This window comes from Aspergillus vadensis, assembly GCF_003184925.1.
Source record: "Aspergillus vadensis CBS 113365 unplaced genomic scaffold BO88scaffold_30, whole genome shotgun sequence".
In the NCBI taxonomy this organism is placed as follows: domain Eukaryota; kingdom Fungi; phylum Ascomycota; class Eurotiomycetes; order Eurotiales; family Aspergillaceae; genus Aspergillus; species Aspergillus vadensis.
In genome coordinates, this window is record NW_020292068.1 from 284,401 (window position 1) to 299,080 (window position 14,680).

Consider the following 14,680-nt stretch of genomic DNA (forward strand, 5'->3'; position numbering starts at 1 on the left):
GGTGTTCGCCACTGATCTAAGCCCGCAGATGTACACTGCAGGTCCTGTCTTAGGTCAGGCACACAGACAGTGAGGGATATGCCTGCTTATTACCTATTCAGGAGGCGTTGTTGATATAGTAAGAAATAGTAATAACCATGATGATGCTCATGAGCATGGTCAATGCAGGGTTCAGCCATCCGTTTGCAAGCCATGTCTCTAAACGGAAGGCGAGTGGGATCGACAGTCGTCGCATCTGATCTTCCTACTCACATCTAGCACCCTGTATGAGTGATTTTAGTTTTTTAGAAGACAGAAGACGCAATAGATCATCCTGTATGACCGTTATCCCTGTCCCTTGTGTGCCTGGCCGTGAGATACGAGGAAGGTCATACACTTCAGATTGCCTTGAGGATTCCAGTAGTTGGCAAAAAATAGTGGATCTTGTTTGTATCATTATCATTCTGCAAGATACTCTCGTAGTGGGAATTGTATACATGTTGGAGAAATTGAGATATTATCCTTTAGAGCATTAAGGAAGTCTCATTCGTGCCATTGATATTTCGCTGTTGTATAATCAATGCTAAATATTTATTTGTATTGACACAAATAGCAAGATGTCTTGAAACAATATTCTATTAACCTTAATGCTCTATCAAAGTAATGTGTAGATATATCCCCCGAAATCACACCACCTCCCCAACGCCTTAGCAGGAAATGAGTTCATTGTCGTCATTCTAAGTATCTCCGTATGTCTCCTCATAACAATGGCCACTAGGAAGTCATTCGTTAGATTTGGATGATAAAAAGAAGAGTTCTGTTCTAGACTCACCTTCTGAAGCACATCTCCCAAGATCGGACTCTTAGTCAACTGCATGATACCCTGGATATACTCCCTGGAGAGCTCGAATGGCTTGGCGATCAAATTAGGGATGTACTTTCCAATTAGTCGCTCTGGATCGACCATGGCCTCAGATATATGCTTGTGAAGCAGGTAGCGGAAGGAGTCCACTCCAGGGCGAAGCAGACTACTGTGGAAAGGAACATTGACATTCAGCGGAATTGTGGCTCGCCCGCGTTGCAAAACGATCCGCTTCTTTGTTGTTGTGACCGAGGCCTCCAGTCGTGTGAGGGTCTTCTGGATGAAGGTCTGCACCTCCTCAACGCCGGTAAGGCTCAAGACGCCGGTTGCGATAGCGTCGAGCAACTCTGAGAGGGTGGCTAGTGCACGAAGCTGTGAAATTAAAGGTTAGTGGTTTTTCAAATTGTGGAGCCTAGAGGCCAAGGCCCGTAAAGGTGTTAGGGGAAAACTCACATCTCCTGCGCAGACGTACTGCATATTCGCAACATTGTAATTGACAATCTCAAGCAGTCCTCCTGGACCCCTGCTGCGCGCAATCTCCGCGACACACCAGTGTAGGTCCTTCTCGCTAAACCTTGGCGAGACACGCATCGGATTAACCGCACACATGGAGTAGTCGGTAACACCCTCAGCGTCTCGCTTGACTGCATTCTGCATCGTCAGGCCCCGGTAGAAGACAAGGGCCGACACTTCCTCGATGGAAAATATCCTGCCCATTGCAGCCAGCGCCACGTACTCGCCCAGCGAATGACCGGCAAACAGGCTATCTTCTCTTACGACCCCCTTAGCCCGCATGTCTTCGAACCGTGCCATCTCCATTAATGCCAGAGCCGGCTGTGTGAACTGCGTCTGGTGCAGCAGGCCATTGGTGGAGCGGAACGTGTACGACCGAGAGGATGAGGTGATCTCAGGGAAGACGCGCTTGGAAATCACCGTCCCGTCATCCCCGACAGTGTCGAACTTGAGAGAGGTGTAGTTCGCGCGAACGGCACGGCCCTTGACACCACCGAAATACACGGTCAGTGTCTTTGGGTTATCACGTACAATTTGGGATATGGAAAATCCTAGAAGATAACTCATTAGTCCCAAATTTATAGTACGCGCACGAAGTTAGAAGGACTGGAGCCTCACCGTATGTTTTACTGAAATACTCGTCTGCAGTTTGCCACACCATCCGGGCACTCGCACTCTGCTTCTCAAGGTCCATGCCCATTCCCGGCTGCTGGCTACCTTGGCCGGTGAAGACATATGCGACCGGAGGCTGCTCGACTGTGGCTTGAGCAGAAAGAACCTTGACACCCGAAGACGTATTGTGGACCTGGATGGAAAGCAAAAGGTTGCCGCGCGACAAGCCTACCTGATCGACCTTGATGCCGAGCTTATCTCCCGGTGAAACCTTACCGTCGAAACTGCAGGACCAGGAGCGCATTCGCGAGGGATCGCTTTGCGCGACATGCGCTTCGACCAGCGCTCGAACATATCCACTGGTGAACATTCCGTGGGTTACTCGGTTCTCGTGCCCGGCGTAGCTCGCAAACAACTCTGAGAGATGAATAGGATTGCAGTCGCCCGAAGCTTGCCCGTATTTGGTCGCATAGTCCGGAATGGTAATTTCAAGGTCACCAAGCATAGTTTGCGGCTGCGGGAGTGCCTGGGAACTGTTGTCGAGTTGACTACCGTGTCTGCGCAGATAGTCCGTCACTGGGTTCTTGATGTAGTTGTCACCGGAGAGGTTAATAGTTCCTAGAACTTGGGAGTCTCCGGTTACCGATCGACAGATGACCTGTCCCTCCACGGAGATATTTGCATATTTGTCCGAGTCAAGGAAAGAGTAGTGGCTCCGGACATCAAAGTCGACGGTCTTCTGGAGATATTCCATCATATCGATACCTGGATTCAGGGAGAGCCAAGCCCGGGACTTCAAGAGAGCGATATGCTTTTGGGAAGAAATGTTGAGGTTGAACCTCTCTTCTTCCACCGCAAACGTGTTTTCGTAGTCCTGGTATTCGCCTAGTAGGATGAAGGTGCTCTTGATTCGGATCGCAGGCTTGTTATTCCGGCAGAGGGTTCCCTCTGCGTCAATGACTTTTCCTGTTCCTTGCTTTATTTTAATCGAAGTCAGTCGGCCTTCTGAGGACAAACAGTCTCCTTCTTTTAATGGCTCAGCTCCATCACAGTACTCGAAAGAATTCTTAAGGTGCAAAAGCCGCAGAAAATCTCCGGACATAAGCGGATGAAAGAGGCAACTCATGAGCGGTCTCCATCCAACCGCTATAGCCAGATCGAGAGGTGCATACATAGGCCCTTGGGAAGTCTCCGACGTGTACTTGGGGTTGTGATTGCAAATACTCTGGGCGAACTGTCGGATCATCTCTCGTGTCAGAACCACTGCCTCGCCGCGAAAGACATGGTCCAAAGGAGACCGCAACGTCGTCAAAGATGGAGATTTTCCGACCCATATATGCTGATAGTATTGTTGAATCCGTGAATTCCTGTTGGCTCTTACTTCAGTAATGCTGGGAGCGCCAAGTTGTGGCTTGTACTGAAACCGTAACTCCAAGGGCTCGGATGCGGTATCCCTCAGAGTCATCAAAATGTCGCTGGTGGGCTCGGAAGAAGCTCTTCGTAGAGCGGCACTTGCGATCAAACGTGGCTGTACTTTGCCTCCTGCCGTTCTTTGATATTCTACCTCCCTGATGAAGATTTCCGGCATATCTGTCGATTGGGGATTCCGCACTTTGACGACTCGTCCTCTGCCCGTTGCAGCAAATAGTCCACGAAGGGGGTTGTTGATCCGCTTACCATTTTGAACAATCATCGGCTCTGTGAAAAGTGCACGGCACCAAGGGGCGAGGGTTGATTGAGTGAGGGCTTTCAGCCACTGTTCACATGAAGGCTGGCAATCTATATCCGTGGCTCGATAGGTGACGGCGTTCACCCCTTGCTCAAGAACAAAACCATCGCAAACCAGGGGAAGGGAGTCGAGATCCTCTGTATTCCTCGCAAGTGGAACATTAGAAAGGTCACCAGTGTATCGCTCTTTCAGGATCGGCTCTATGTAATATTTATGAAGGCTTTCAAGTATACCGCGGACTGACTCATTGGGTGTGCAGGTATACTGCGCGGCCACGGGTCCATGAAGAATACAAATGCGCTCAACATCCTGTCCGAAAACAGCTTCGAGGCGCTCTGATTGCCACAGAGAATCCTTCTTGAACCAGTACTCCATATCCTCGTCCAAGGCCACAATGTAGGGCACAGGCTTCTGTCCGCGGCGACGAGAAAGTAAAACCACGTAGTCAGCATCGGCTGCAGTGATAACTTCCTTTTCGGCTTGTGGATATTTGGCGAAGAGCTCCTCCTGGAACTTATTGGGATAGTCGAGTTGCGTGTGGTCTTGGAGGACAGGTTGGGTCGCTTTCCCATTTGCTGCGCTGGAACCAAGTCTCTCTTCCATGCGTCGGGTCCAGTCCCAGACCAAGGTTCGGAAAGAAGTGTCAATCCACGCCTGGAGATGTGGCAGATACAACAACTCCACCATTCGCTGCCAGACCTCCGCATAAGTCATTTCTCGTAGGTCGACCACGGCTCCGGTAACATCCCGGCCGAACCACACCTTCTGAAAATCTTCATTCAACCTGCGGATGTAATAGTCCTTGCGAGCCAGCAGCGCGTCTTTCTGCTTCCCACGAGGGAGGCTGAAGATATCCCGGTCCAATTCTGCCCAGAGCTTCACACCCCGGGTGGCCACCTTGTGGATGGGCTCTCCCATCTCGGAGCGGACGGTCAGGATACCCCCTGTAGGCTTCTTATAGGTGCCTTCCCAGTCCGCGTCCCCAACACCAGGGATGTCGCAAATGGCTTGTTTAACAGCGAGACTGGTACGCGCTTCCTTCGCGGTCATCACCCTACTCCCCAGCAGAATGGCATCAAACGGCATTCGAGGCCGACCAAACAAGGTTTCTGACCACGTGCCGCTCAAATAAGGGTAGGACCCCTCTCCATCGCCGAAGCCGCTGCCTGCCACCAGAATCACGTTGGAGCAGGCCCGAATCTGCGCATACCGGTCGAGGATGGGCTCATGGAAATCCTCGTAGGAATGATGACCTCCGCCGCGACCGCCAGTCCACTGAAGGATGATTGGGAAATCGGGACGAAGGCGTGCAATTTCCAGCACTGCGTCGATCGCTCCCTTGGATCCCGGCTTCAGAGAAAGGTGCTCCAACTCCAGCTCGTCAATGTAGCTTTGCACAGTCTCAGGAGACGGTACCCCGGCCCCGATTGTCAATCCTGTGATCGGAACTCCCGATCGCCGCAACTCCGCTAGCAAGGGGATTTGCCACGCCATGGCGCGTGGATTCGCGTAGATCACATTGCAGGTAATTCCTCGACCAGGAGTGATTGCTGCAGCAAGAGACTTGAGACCCTCACGCATCTTGCCAGCATCGGGGAAGCCGCCACAGGCTATCTCGGCGTGGTATCCAGCATTGAGTATGGCTGCTACAAAATCGGGCGACGTTGTGGTCGGGGTCATCCCGGCTACCATGACCGGAGGAAGGCCGATGACGCGAGTGAACTTGGTATCGACTAGCATTTGAGTATCGGTGCTGGGTGACCGAATGAGAGATGGGGCGTATTCTGTGAACCAGGTAGGGCTGTATCGGACCGCAGCATACCGGGCATAGAAGTCACCCGCATAGCTCAAATTTGGATTTGTGCCTCGATGGGCGGAGACAATCGTAGTTCGCAGGCCTGTGCCCTCGCGATACTGGCTGACAAGACTGCCGATTCCGGCGTCTCCCCCAGGTCCAAAATCCAAAAGATGAGTGAAACCCGGCAGGACCTTCTGCTGTAATATCTCCCACTCGACCCGGCCAGTGCAGATCATCTGTATCAGCTGGGGAATGATGTTCTCACTGCTCTGGAGATTCTCGGCTGTTTCTGTGTGATAGACGGGAAAGGCTAAGTCATCTCCACGAAGAATGAAGGGCGCCAGGTCATGGAGAAGTAACTCCTCCGTCTTCTGCAAGTATGGGGAGTGGAAGGGCGCTCCAATTGGTAGGAAGCGGGTGCTTATAATGGGAGCGCGTTGGCGAAAAGGGATCCGAGACGAGTTAGTGTTGGTCGATGATGAACGGTTCTTTCCAAGCTGAAGGATTCTTTCTAGTGCCTGCAACGATGGTTGCAGCCCAGCGACGACAAACTGTTGTGGTCCATTAACAAGGGCGAGATGCACAGCTTGCTGTGCGGGGAGTTGTGCATTAATCTGATCAATCTGTTTCTGCAGCGCAGTCTGCGGAATTCCCTTGATGCTGAGCATGTACGACGAGGGGGATCTCTCGAGGCCGGAATTCGGACACATGGTGCTTGTGGTCTGTTGACAACGTGCCCCGATCCAAAAGAGCACCTCAATGACCTGTCGGGCGACAGTGTAGAAGCTGTCCCATGTTGTAGTAGCCGCAAGGAAGGCGGCTACAACGACTCCCTGAGAATGACCGCTGGCGCCGTACAAATACTGTCGCATCTCCCCTGGGGTAACACCTAGGTTGATGCATGCAACGGCATACTGCACTAACTGGCAGACACCAATGAGCGGCAGACTGACGGCCGCTGTGGTGAGGTAGTTGATAGGAGGACGAGTATCCGGGGTGGCGAGCCAGGCTTGGACATCAAGACCATGCACGAAGATATCCTTGAACTGGTCATCCGCAGCCAGGCGGACGAGCGACTCAGACATCAGACACATGAGAGATGCAATGTGTTCCTCATAAATGCTATTGGTCTCCACGAGCTCGTCAAAGTAGCTCTCTACCCCTTGCCCATTGAATAGCGCAAACAGCCTTGCTTGGCCTCGTTGCGCACTCGCAAGGAGCTCACTGGTCCCCGTCGTGCATCGGTGGTTGGTCAGGGCACATGCTTGAAAGTATGTGCGCAGAATCGACCGATCCACGGCCGGATCGCCATTCATAGAAGCCAAAACTGTGTTGATGTTCTCATTCCGAAGCAAGCTGGTTTGAACGAAGCTCAAAATCTCGCGGAGGATTGCGACGTCCAGCGACGCACTCGATAATTCATCGTATGTATAGTCCAGAATAAACCGTAAGAAGGATGAGCACAGCTCGAGAGGACTGGAGTATTCTGGTAATGATGACGCTGTCGAATTGGCGAATTTATCTTTGAGCAGTCGGCCTCTCGGTGCCAATTGACTGGAAATAGGAATTGAGCACTGAACTGCTCCGAATTCAAGTGAAACCTCGTCCGCAAAAAGTGATTGTGGTTGCCGTACTTCCTCCCATGGTGCCTCAAAGATTGAAGAAGATTCTTGCGAACCTAGCGATGACCACGGGCTCTCCATGATTGTGTTGTGTATAGCGGCGGAATGAAGCTGTGCTCTTACCCACGCCCCGAGCCGCGAAGTCTGCAGTCAGTGTAATATAGCTTGAGGAGTACTTTCCAACATCTACAATCTTACTCCATCAATTACCACAGCCTACTAGGAACACCTCCGCCACTCTGGGCATATCCCGAATCCTCTCCACCTTTCGCATATAGAGTGGATACTCCATTGCAACCACCCACGTGTCGGATCCTCAATCTTGGATCCTGCCGCCAGTCACCTTACTCTATCTCTGCTGCGTAATAATTACTATTGAGCTTCCATGCGACAGCGCCTGTTGTGTTGGTTGATGTTCTTGTTTCAGATTCGAGACTAGATGTTCCTGCAGGTACGTGAAGTCTTGGCGGTGGTGAAATTAACATCATACATATGACAATACGATGTAACAGTACGAAGATACTTACGCATCTTACAATGTATATTACATACATAAGTTACGACACCAAATTGTGGCGGTGATCGAGAACAACCAGGATGAATTGATTCCCAGCACTAGTGTGTAGGTAAATATAGTAAGTGATCGACACAAGATTCTACCTCCGAAGTGAAGTTGTAAGCTGCAAGGCTCTGCCGTACACTCTGTGTAGTAAGCCACCGTATGATTTCGGCCCCATAGGAAGGAAGGATTCGTATCCATAGCATAGCACCGTTCTCCACTGCAGAGACAGCAATACATTAATGAAAATTGGTTCAGTCCCTAGTCCCAAAACTTTACTTCTATAGAATATTAAGTTGAGTACGTTCATCTGCAAAGGCGCTACCAGATGCGGGCAAGAGTCTGCTGGCCTCAGTTCGATCTGCAGGGTGATGGTTTGTTGGAAACTCCTTAACGGCTGCTGCCACTTAGCACCCTCGTCAGATGTCAGCATACAACTTCGACAGGTTCAGAACTAGTGTGACAGTATCAGAATGGGGCTGGAAAAACGTTTTAGTAAGATTGGAGAAGATCCTTGTTCATAGTAAGCTTATGTATGTGCTCTCTTACCGAATAAGCGCAAGCATGTGACCGTTTAATATCCATGTAGTAATAGTAATAGTATATATTCTCTTATAGTGCTAAACAAACTTGGCATGTGATCAACAATGAATCTTTGTATGGAGATCAGAAAAGGGTCAAAATACTAGTAAAAAGTAAAAATAAATAAGAAATAAATAAAATAAAATAAGACCCTGAATCAATTTATAATAGGAAGTATGATATGACAAAAATAGCCAATTCAAATCCCGAACACATGGTTTACTGTCAGGCTGATACTGAATCAGTTAATCCACGTGGGAGAGCTCATTCATAGACTAGGTTTTTCTGGGACAGTCCCACTAGTTCTTGGATTCCGTAACTGGTACCCCAACTTGAGCGCGATGGGGGGTTGGGTTAATGTGGTTGGGTTAATGTAGTATCATCTCGTGTGATGACTGATATGTGGTGAGGGTCGCAATAGAGGTTCTCTATGTCGATACCTATTGTGAGTGTACATCACAAATTCGCAGATCAACAGACAGGGAGTGTTAGGAACAGTAGTGATAAAGTTGTGGGAAATAGTGAGCTACGAAACTTGCGTGACTAGAGCGACGAGTACGATTCAAGATAAAATAGATCAATTGAGAGAAGCTATCTAAAACAACAGAAACTTGTAGGGATATCATTAACACGTAAATCGGACAGTTGGGTCAAGGTACGTCTTCGTCTCCTCAGACGGGGCAAATGGCGGCGCGGTTTTGGCACGGAAGAGGGAATTTCCATTCATTCCCTCGTAGAAATACATATCCGCCTTCCTCTTGCGCTTTGTGCAGCGATCGAGATAAGCGTGGTATTCTTCCCGATCTAGAGTGGCAAAGAGATACCGGGGATGGACACAGAGGGCTTGCGCTCCTTTCTGACCAAAACCAAAGGAAGTGACAGAAACAGCCTTTATATCGGGGACACGGATCGGCCGTTGCACATAGGCGATCAGATCAGCAAACTCCTCGAGCTTCGGATCGATGTTATCAGCGTTCCGGTTACCAGGGACCAGTCCCGAGTCGAGCATCTGGAGGGCTCCATTGAGCATCCAGGCGCCCGCAGCGCCCTTGGAGTGACCGGTCAGGGATTTTTGAAAGACGCTGAGGATGAGGTTGCCTTTCCGTCGACCCATCGAGCTCAGCTGCTGGTGAATGACACTGGATTCATTCTTGTCGTTCATCACGGTCGACGTGCCATGGAAGGATGCCACATCTAGATCATCGATGGTAAGACCCCATGTAGCTAGGGCGCCGGCAAGTGGTGCGATATTGGGCTCGTTACGCCAGAAGTCGTTACCCAGATTGAAGCGAGCATCCTTTTGATCGCGAGCAAAGTCGGCCGCTATCTGCTGTCGACGCTCATGGACGTAGGCCTCAACATCCACAGTCGAGCTCTGGGCTACCACCGCAGCCACTTCGAAGTCGAGATCCTGCAAGGCTACGTCCCGCGCTTCTGCAATCTGGCGGAGGCGGAAGTCCAACCGCTTCCGGCGATTGCGGATATTCATCAGAGGTGATGGTACCCTTGAGGCGATGTGCTTGGCGTTGGTAAGGACACCCTTTCCAGGAGCTGGCACCGAGCGGCCGGCCTTATCGCTAGATGTGCTGGTAAAAGCAATGATGCCGCGAATTGGTAAGCCCATTTTCACCGCCAGTGCTGCTGTTGTGAGCACCTGGAGTCCGGAACCTTGGGATTCCACAAAGCCGCTGCGAGTGCTCGTGGTCGGTCGGGACATTTCATGAGGAGCTCGACCTTTTGCCAATTCCTCTTCTGCATTGCTAGTTGCTTTCATGTTGGCAAACTCCTGAGAGGTCTCCGTTGTAAAATCATCACAACCGCCGACCAAGCAGAACTTAGCTTTACCAGTGACAATGGTATCATACCCTAATTCCAGGGACTCGACAGCTGTGGCACAGGCACCGACTGGGGTGCGAAGGGGCCCACTTGCCGAGAGCAGAAGCATGTTGACCCAAGCCCCTGTGGTATTGATGAAGGTCTCTTGTAGGATATCTTTCGGAATATCATGAGTCCTTTGGCGCCCATTGAACATTTTGTTCAGAGAAGTGGCACCTCCAAGACCCGAACCAATACATGTTCCTACCTCAGACACGTGGATGTATTGATATAGCTCATACGGATCAGTGATCCCAGAAGACAGTAACGCTTCGACCGTACACACCAGTGTGAAAAGCGTAACCCGGTCGACCTGAGACACGATCTCCTCGGGGATACCATAAATACGTGGATCCCAGCCAGTCGGTATGAGTCCAGCCACGGTGCGAGTGGATTGCATTGCACGAGGGATATAGAGTCTGGCACCCTTGCGAAGCTGAACCGTGAAAAGATCTGGTGTCGTGGATTGCTGAACCGCGGCGAACTCTCCATGTTCCGATTTCATCTGCTCCGCGAGGGCCTCAGGCATATCGAGAGGTTCCAAGTCCTGTTGCAATGTAATCTCATGCAGGAAAGGCTTATTATCTGACTCGACTAGACGGATCCCGGTATGAGTCAAGATTCTTTCCTCGTAAATTGATTTCACATCGATATCGGCGACGGGCTTTTTGGTTGTAGTATCTACCCACCCGGAGTATGGAGCCCCATCGATTGTTCCAGCGAAGTGGCTGATGTATCCCATGAGCCAGGCTAGTTCAATGGCGCCCTCGAGGGAGAACTGGCCATATGCCTCCATCTCCCATCGCGTGCGAGCATTGCCCACGGGCCCTAACTCCGAGAACCCCGTCACCACTACAGTTCGATCCAGGTCCACCATTCCCTGGAGATCTGATCCAAGGGCGCGAATATCGCGATCGTAGTCCAGCTGCTTGGGGAAGTCCAAGCGCACATGTGCTCTCTGCTCGAGTCGGTCCGAGCTGGTGTTCGGTTGTGAGGATTGGCCGGTAGTCGAGCATTGCTGCTCTAGTATCGATTCTGCGAGAAGCGCAGCCTGTATTTCGCTTCTTTCCTTGAGCTCCTGACGCAGCGTTTGCAGCTTTTCTCCGAGCCCCTGCACCTCTGCCATTCGGCCCGTTAGGTCTGCGTAAAGGGGTCTCTCCTGACAAAGCTCAGTCATTTCTTGCATGCAGAGGCAGACCAGAGCATAGGCCATCTCCTCCTGAGAAAAGGTCCGCATGCCTGCCGCCTCAATGCCCTCTGCGATGAGATCGTTCTGGTTCATTAGACCTGTTCCTCTTGTCCAACCGATGACGGCACCGCAGATGGACAGGTAGTCTTGCCAATCCTCCGAGTGCCACCGATTGAACAGCGTCTCTAATCCCAGTTTTGACTCACCGTATAGGCCATCCCCACCAATGGTTCCATGATTGGGAGACAGAGGCAAAATGACATGGGTGGGATTGGTATGATAGTGAAACTTTTCCTTGCTGGACTTGATGGTGCCCAGCAAACGTAGGACGTTCGTGAGCATCAAACGGTGGGCAAGCTCGGATCTCGAGTCAATAGAGTCGAGTCGTCGGCCAGCCTCACTAATAGCAGCGAAAGGAATAAAGCAGTCTATGTCCCAGCCAAGACCACCTTGCGAATAGATGTACTCGATTAAGGACTCGATGTCTTTAACACTGGCTTGGTTGAAGGGAACAATCACGAGTCGAGAGCCCTTGGCACCGTGGTCCATGTAGATACTCTGATATACCCTGGCTACCTCGGGAGTCAGGGAGGAGGTTGTGACAACGACTCTGGCTCCCCCCTGTAGGAAGTGGCGAATCATTGCAGCTCCGATTGAACCAATTCCCGCTCCCGTCATCAGCACGGTTTGCCCATTGAAGGACGAGCCTCGGTCGTGCACCAGAGTGAGCGCATTCTGAAATTTTGCGGTCAATGCGCGACTGTAGTACCATGCACCTCCCTGCTGTTCCCTTAGGTGAATATAGGGAAGAGCACCATCCTCGGATGTTGGTGATGCCAGCTGAGCAAAAGGACTTTTATCTGCACGTTCCTTTTCGTGATATCGTATCGTTCCGTCTTTCTCGATAGTTGTGCATGGCGCCATCTGTCTGGGGGATCCTTTGAAGGTTGGACCGAACTCCAGCACATGCTTGCACAGAGCCTTTAGATTAGTGAAGATAGGGCGCGGAACTGCAGAATTCCCCAGCTTTGCCAACACCTCATTGATAACATGGAGTAGTGACTCATCTGCCGCGTTGGCAATTGCGTAGCACGCTTGCAGGACATTCCCTTGATCGAGGGTGAGTTCATCTCCACGCTGCGCTGACGTTATCAGCTCGGAAAGCTGGAGGAGCCTCTGACGGGCCCAACTCCATGCCGAATCGTACGTGCGAACTTTGCGGGAATCGAATTTTGGCCTGATACCGTTGGCGTAGTCTTCCCCGTGCTCCTCCGTCCAGAGACCCAGCTCTGGTTGCAGCCCGGTTCTGATGTCGTTATGGAGAGCGTCTAATGCTTGCCGATCCGCTCCCAGGTCTAGACCGAGCTGAGAGGCATAAATGTTAAGAAGTTGTCTTGACACTGCTTTCTGAGCCTCAGACATTGCTTTCAATGCTTCTGGGTCGACCATGATATTGGAAGCCGAGGCTCCGTCCGCAGAGGCGTGAGATGTCGGTAAAGGAATGCTGTTTTTCGAAGCATAGCTCTCCACGATGCCGTCAATGTAAGTTTTCGCGTCGGATTCAGACGAAATTCTCGTCACGGGTGCCTCTGTTGTTGCAAGGAGTAGACAAGAATCCTGCCGCCCTTGTTTGAGACCCCATTGTGTCTTAAGACGATCTCGCGCAGCGGCGGTGGTGAAGCCACTGGGTAGTTTGGAAGTGAAAAGTGAATTAATCATGTTTGTAGACACTTTTCCGAGTACTCCACTATGACTTGCCTGGATCGCCTGCCACACCTCAGCCACAGGCGTGTCTTCAACGCGTTCTGGGAGCGAGCCGAATTCTGCATGGAGATCTCCAACGACCTCATTCTCCAACGTTGAGCGGCCTTGGGTTCATCAGCATCCGGGGAGAATAGTTAACGGGCCGCTATAGACTGAACTTACCGCCAGCAAGAACTTTGATAGACTTAGTCCAGTCAACATCGGACGGCGCCTTTTTAAGCGCTCGTGACACTATCGCGGTCACAATCAGCTGTGCCTTTACTCCTTCATCCTCGATTTCTATTGTTGTAGGCTTCGGTGTCGGTGCCGATACCGTCTCTGGTTGCGTTACAGGTGTTACTTCTGTTTTGACAGGTGATGGGTTGGTAGCTGGTTTTGCTGCGTCATTTGTCCTTTCCTTCGGCTTAACGTCAGGAACGCCAGGAGATTCTTCGAAATAAACTTCTTGGGTATTCTTCTCAGAATTCAAGAGTCGTCGGGGCTTAGACCTGGTGCACTCCTGAGTCTGGTACTTGCTGTCGATAGTTCGCTGAAACATGCCCGCGAGTGTCGGAGTGGGCCCGATTTCAACGATCTTGTCGCACTCCCTGCGAGAGAGGATTACGTCCTGCGTTTCAATCCATTGCACTGGGGAGGCAAATTGATATCTAGGTCAGATAAAGCCTGCTGTTAGCCGGTGCACTTTGTACCATGCTTTGTCTTTCCTGGTTCTACTCACGCCATAAGCTCAATGAGCAGTATGCGAGCCAGCTTGCGCTGGGTATCCATATCGGCAGCCATGGGTGCCTCCTGCGCGCCGACCCAGATTAACGGTTCAAATCAACTCAGAGTAGTGACATGAAGATCTCAAATCCCTTTTTCAACTCCGACAGATTTAAATGGAGGCAGATGGCATGTGACGGGGTTTCACACCCAGTTGATGACGATAGGCCCCCAATCCACTCATGGCTATGCTTAGCTTCATGAAACCCGGATCCTCTCGAGAAAGCGCCCCTTCAACACGAAGTTCAGCCCTAGCCAGTCTGTTCCGAGCATTCTCTAGTAAGACCTCCTGTCAGCATGGGAGGCTTGACCATCCCACCTGACTTGTTTGCCATGTGCGGCGCTAGTAGCTAGCTCATCTCAGCTTTCTGCCTCGTGGCCGCAGCCGATGGCGGCGCGTTTGGACCCATGATGGAGTTCATGGCAGACTCTCCTCCTGCTCTATTCGCAGCGGAAGCTGACGCGAGAAACTAGAGGCTTCCATGGCGCAGTTCATGGCCGATCTTATCAGTACTAGTTGATGATGCGGGGTCGGGCGACGAACCAATTACACAGAAATACAGTAATAAGTACCGTAAGCTCATGTGCGTAACCGTGTAAGTATTGTAATGTGAACTAACTTTAGAATTCATGTAATTGCAGAACAGTCTCCTAAGCCACACAATTATGCCATTTCACACTAACCGCTGACTACCGTAATAGTAACCAAGCATGACTTATTAGCAACCTTCTATGACGATTTCAATCTGTTTTTGCTTACCTCATAAGGCTTCTGGAGGCAGATCTTCTCGCACGGGCGGATGTCCGATGTGGCAGTAACGCGTCCGCTCCCCG

At 51.0% G+C, this 14,680-nt stretch overlaps 2 protein-coding genes across 2 annotated transcripts; both read right to left on the reverse strand.

Moving 5' to 3' along the window:
- Positions 1-654: 654 nt before the first annotated feature.
- Positions 655-7,196, reverse strand: BO88DRAFT_374434 (fatty acid synthase subunit beta; the record flags this gene model as incomplete). The annotated part of the gene is made up of 6 exons (XM_025704300.1): positions 655-753; positions 812-1,213; positions 1,295-1,905; positions 1,973-6,979; positions 7,069-7,075; positions 7,128-7,196. The coding sequence occupies 6 exons, from the start codon at positions 7,194-7,196 to the stop codon at positions 739-741; spliced, it is 6,111 nt and encodes a 2,036-aa protein (XP_025558310.1). The 3' UTR covers positions 655-738.
- Positions 7,197-8,845: 1,649 nt separating this feature from the next.
- Positions 8,846-13,864, reverse strand: BO88DRAFT_474288 (fatty acid synthase subunit alpha; the record flags this gene model as incomplete). The annotated part of the gene is made up of 3 exons (XM_025711810.1): positions 8,846-13,188; positions 13,247-13,731; positions 13,803-13,864. 3 exons carry the CDS (start codon positions 13,862-13,864, stop codon positions 8,882-8,884), a joined length of 4,854 nt encoding a protein of 1,617 aa, XP_025558311.1. The 3' UTR covers positions 8,846-8,881.
- Between the last annotated feature and the right edge of the window lie 816 nt (positions 13,865-14,680).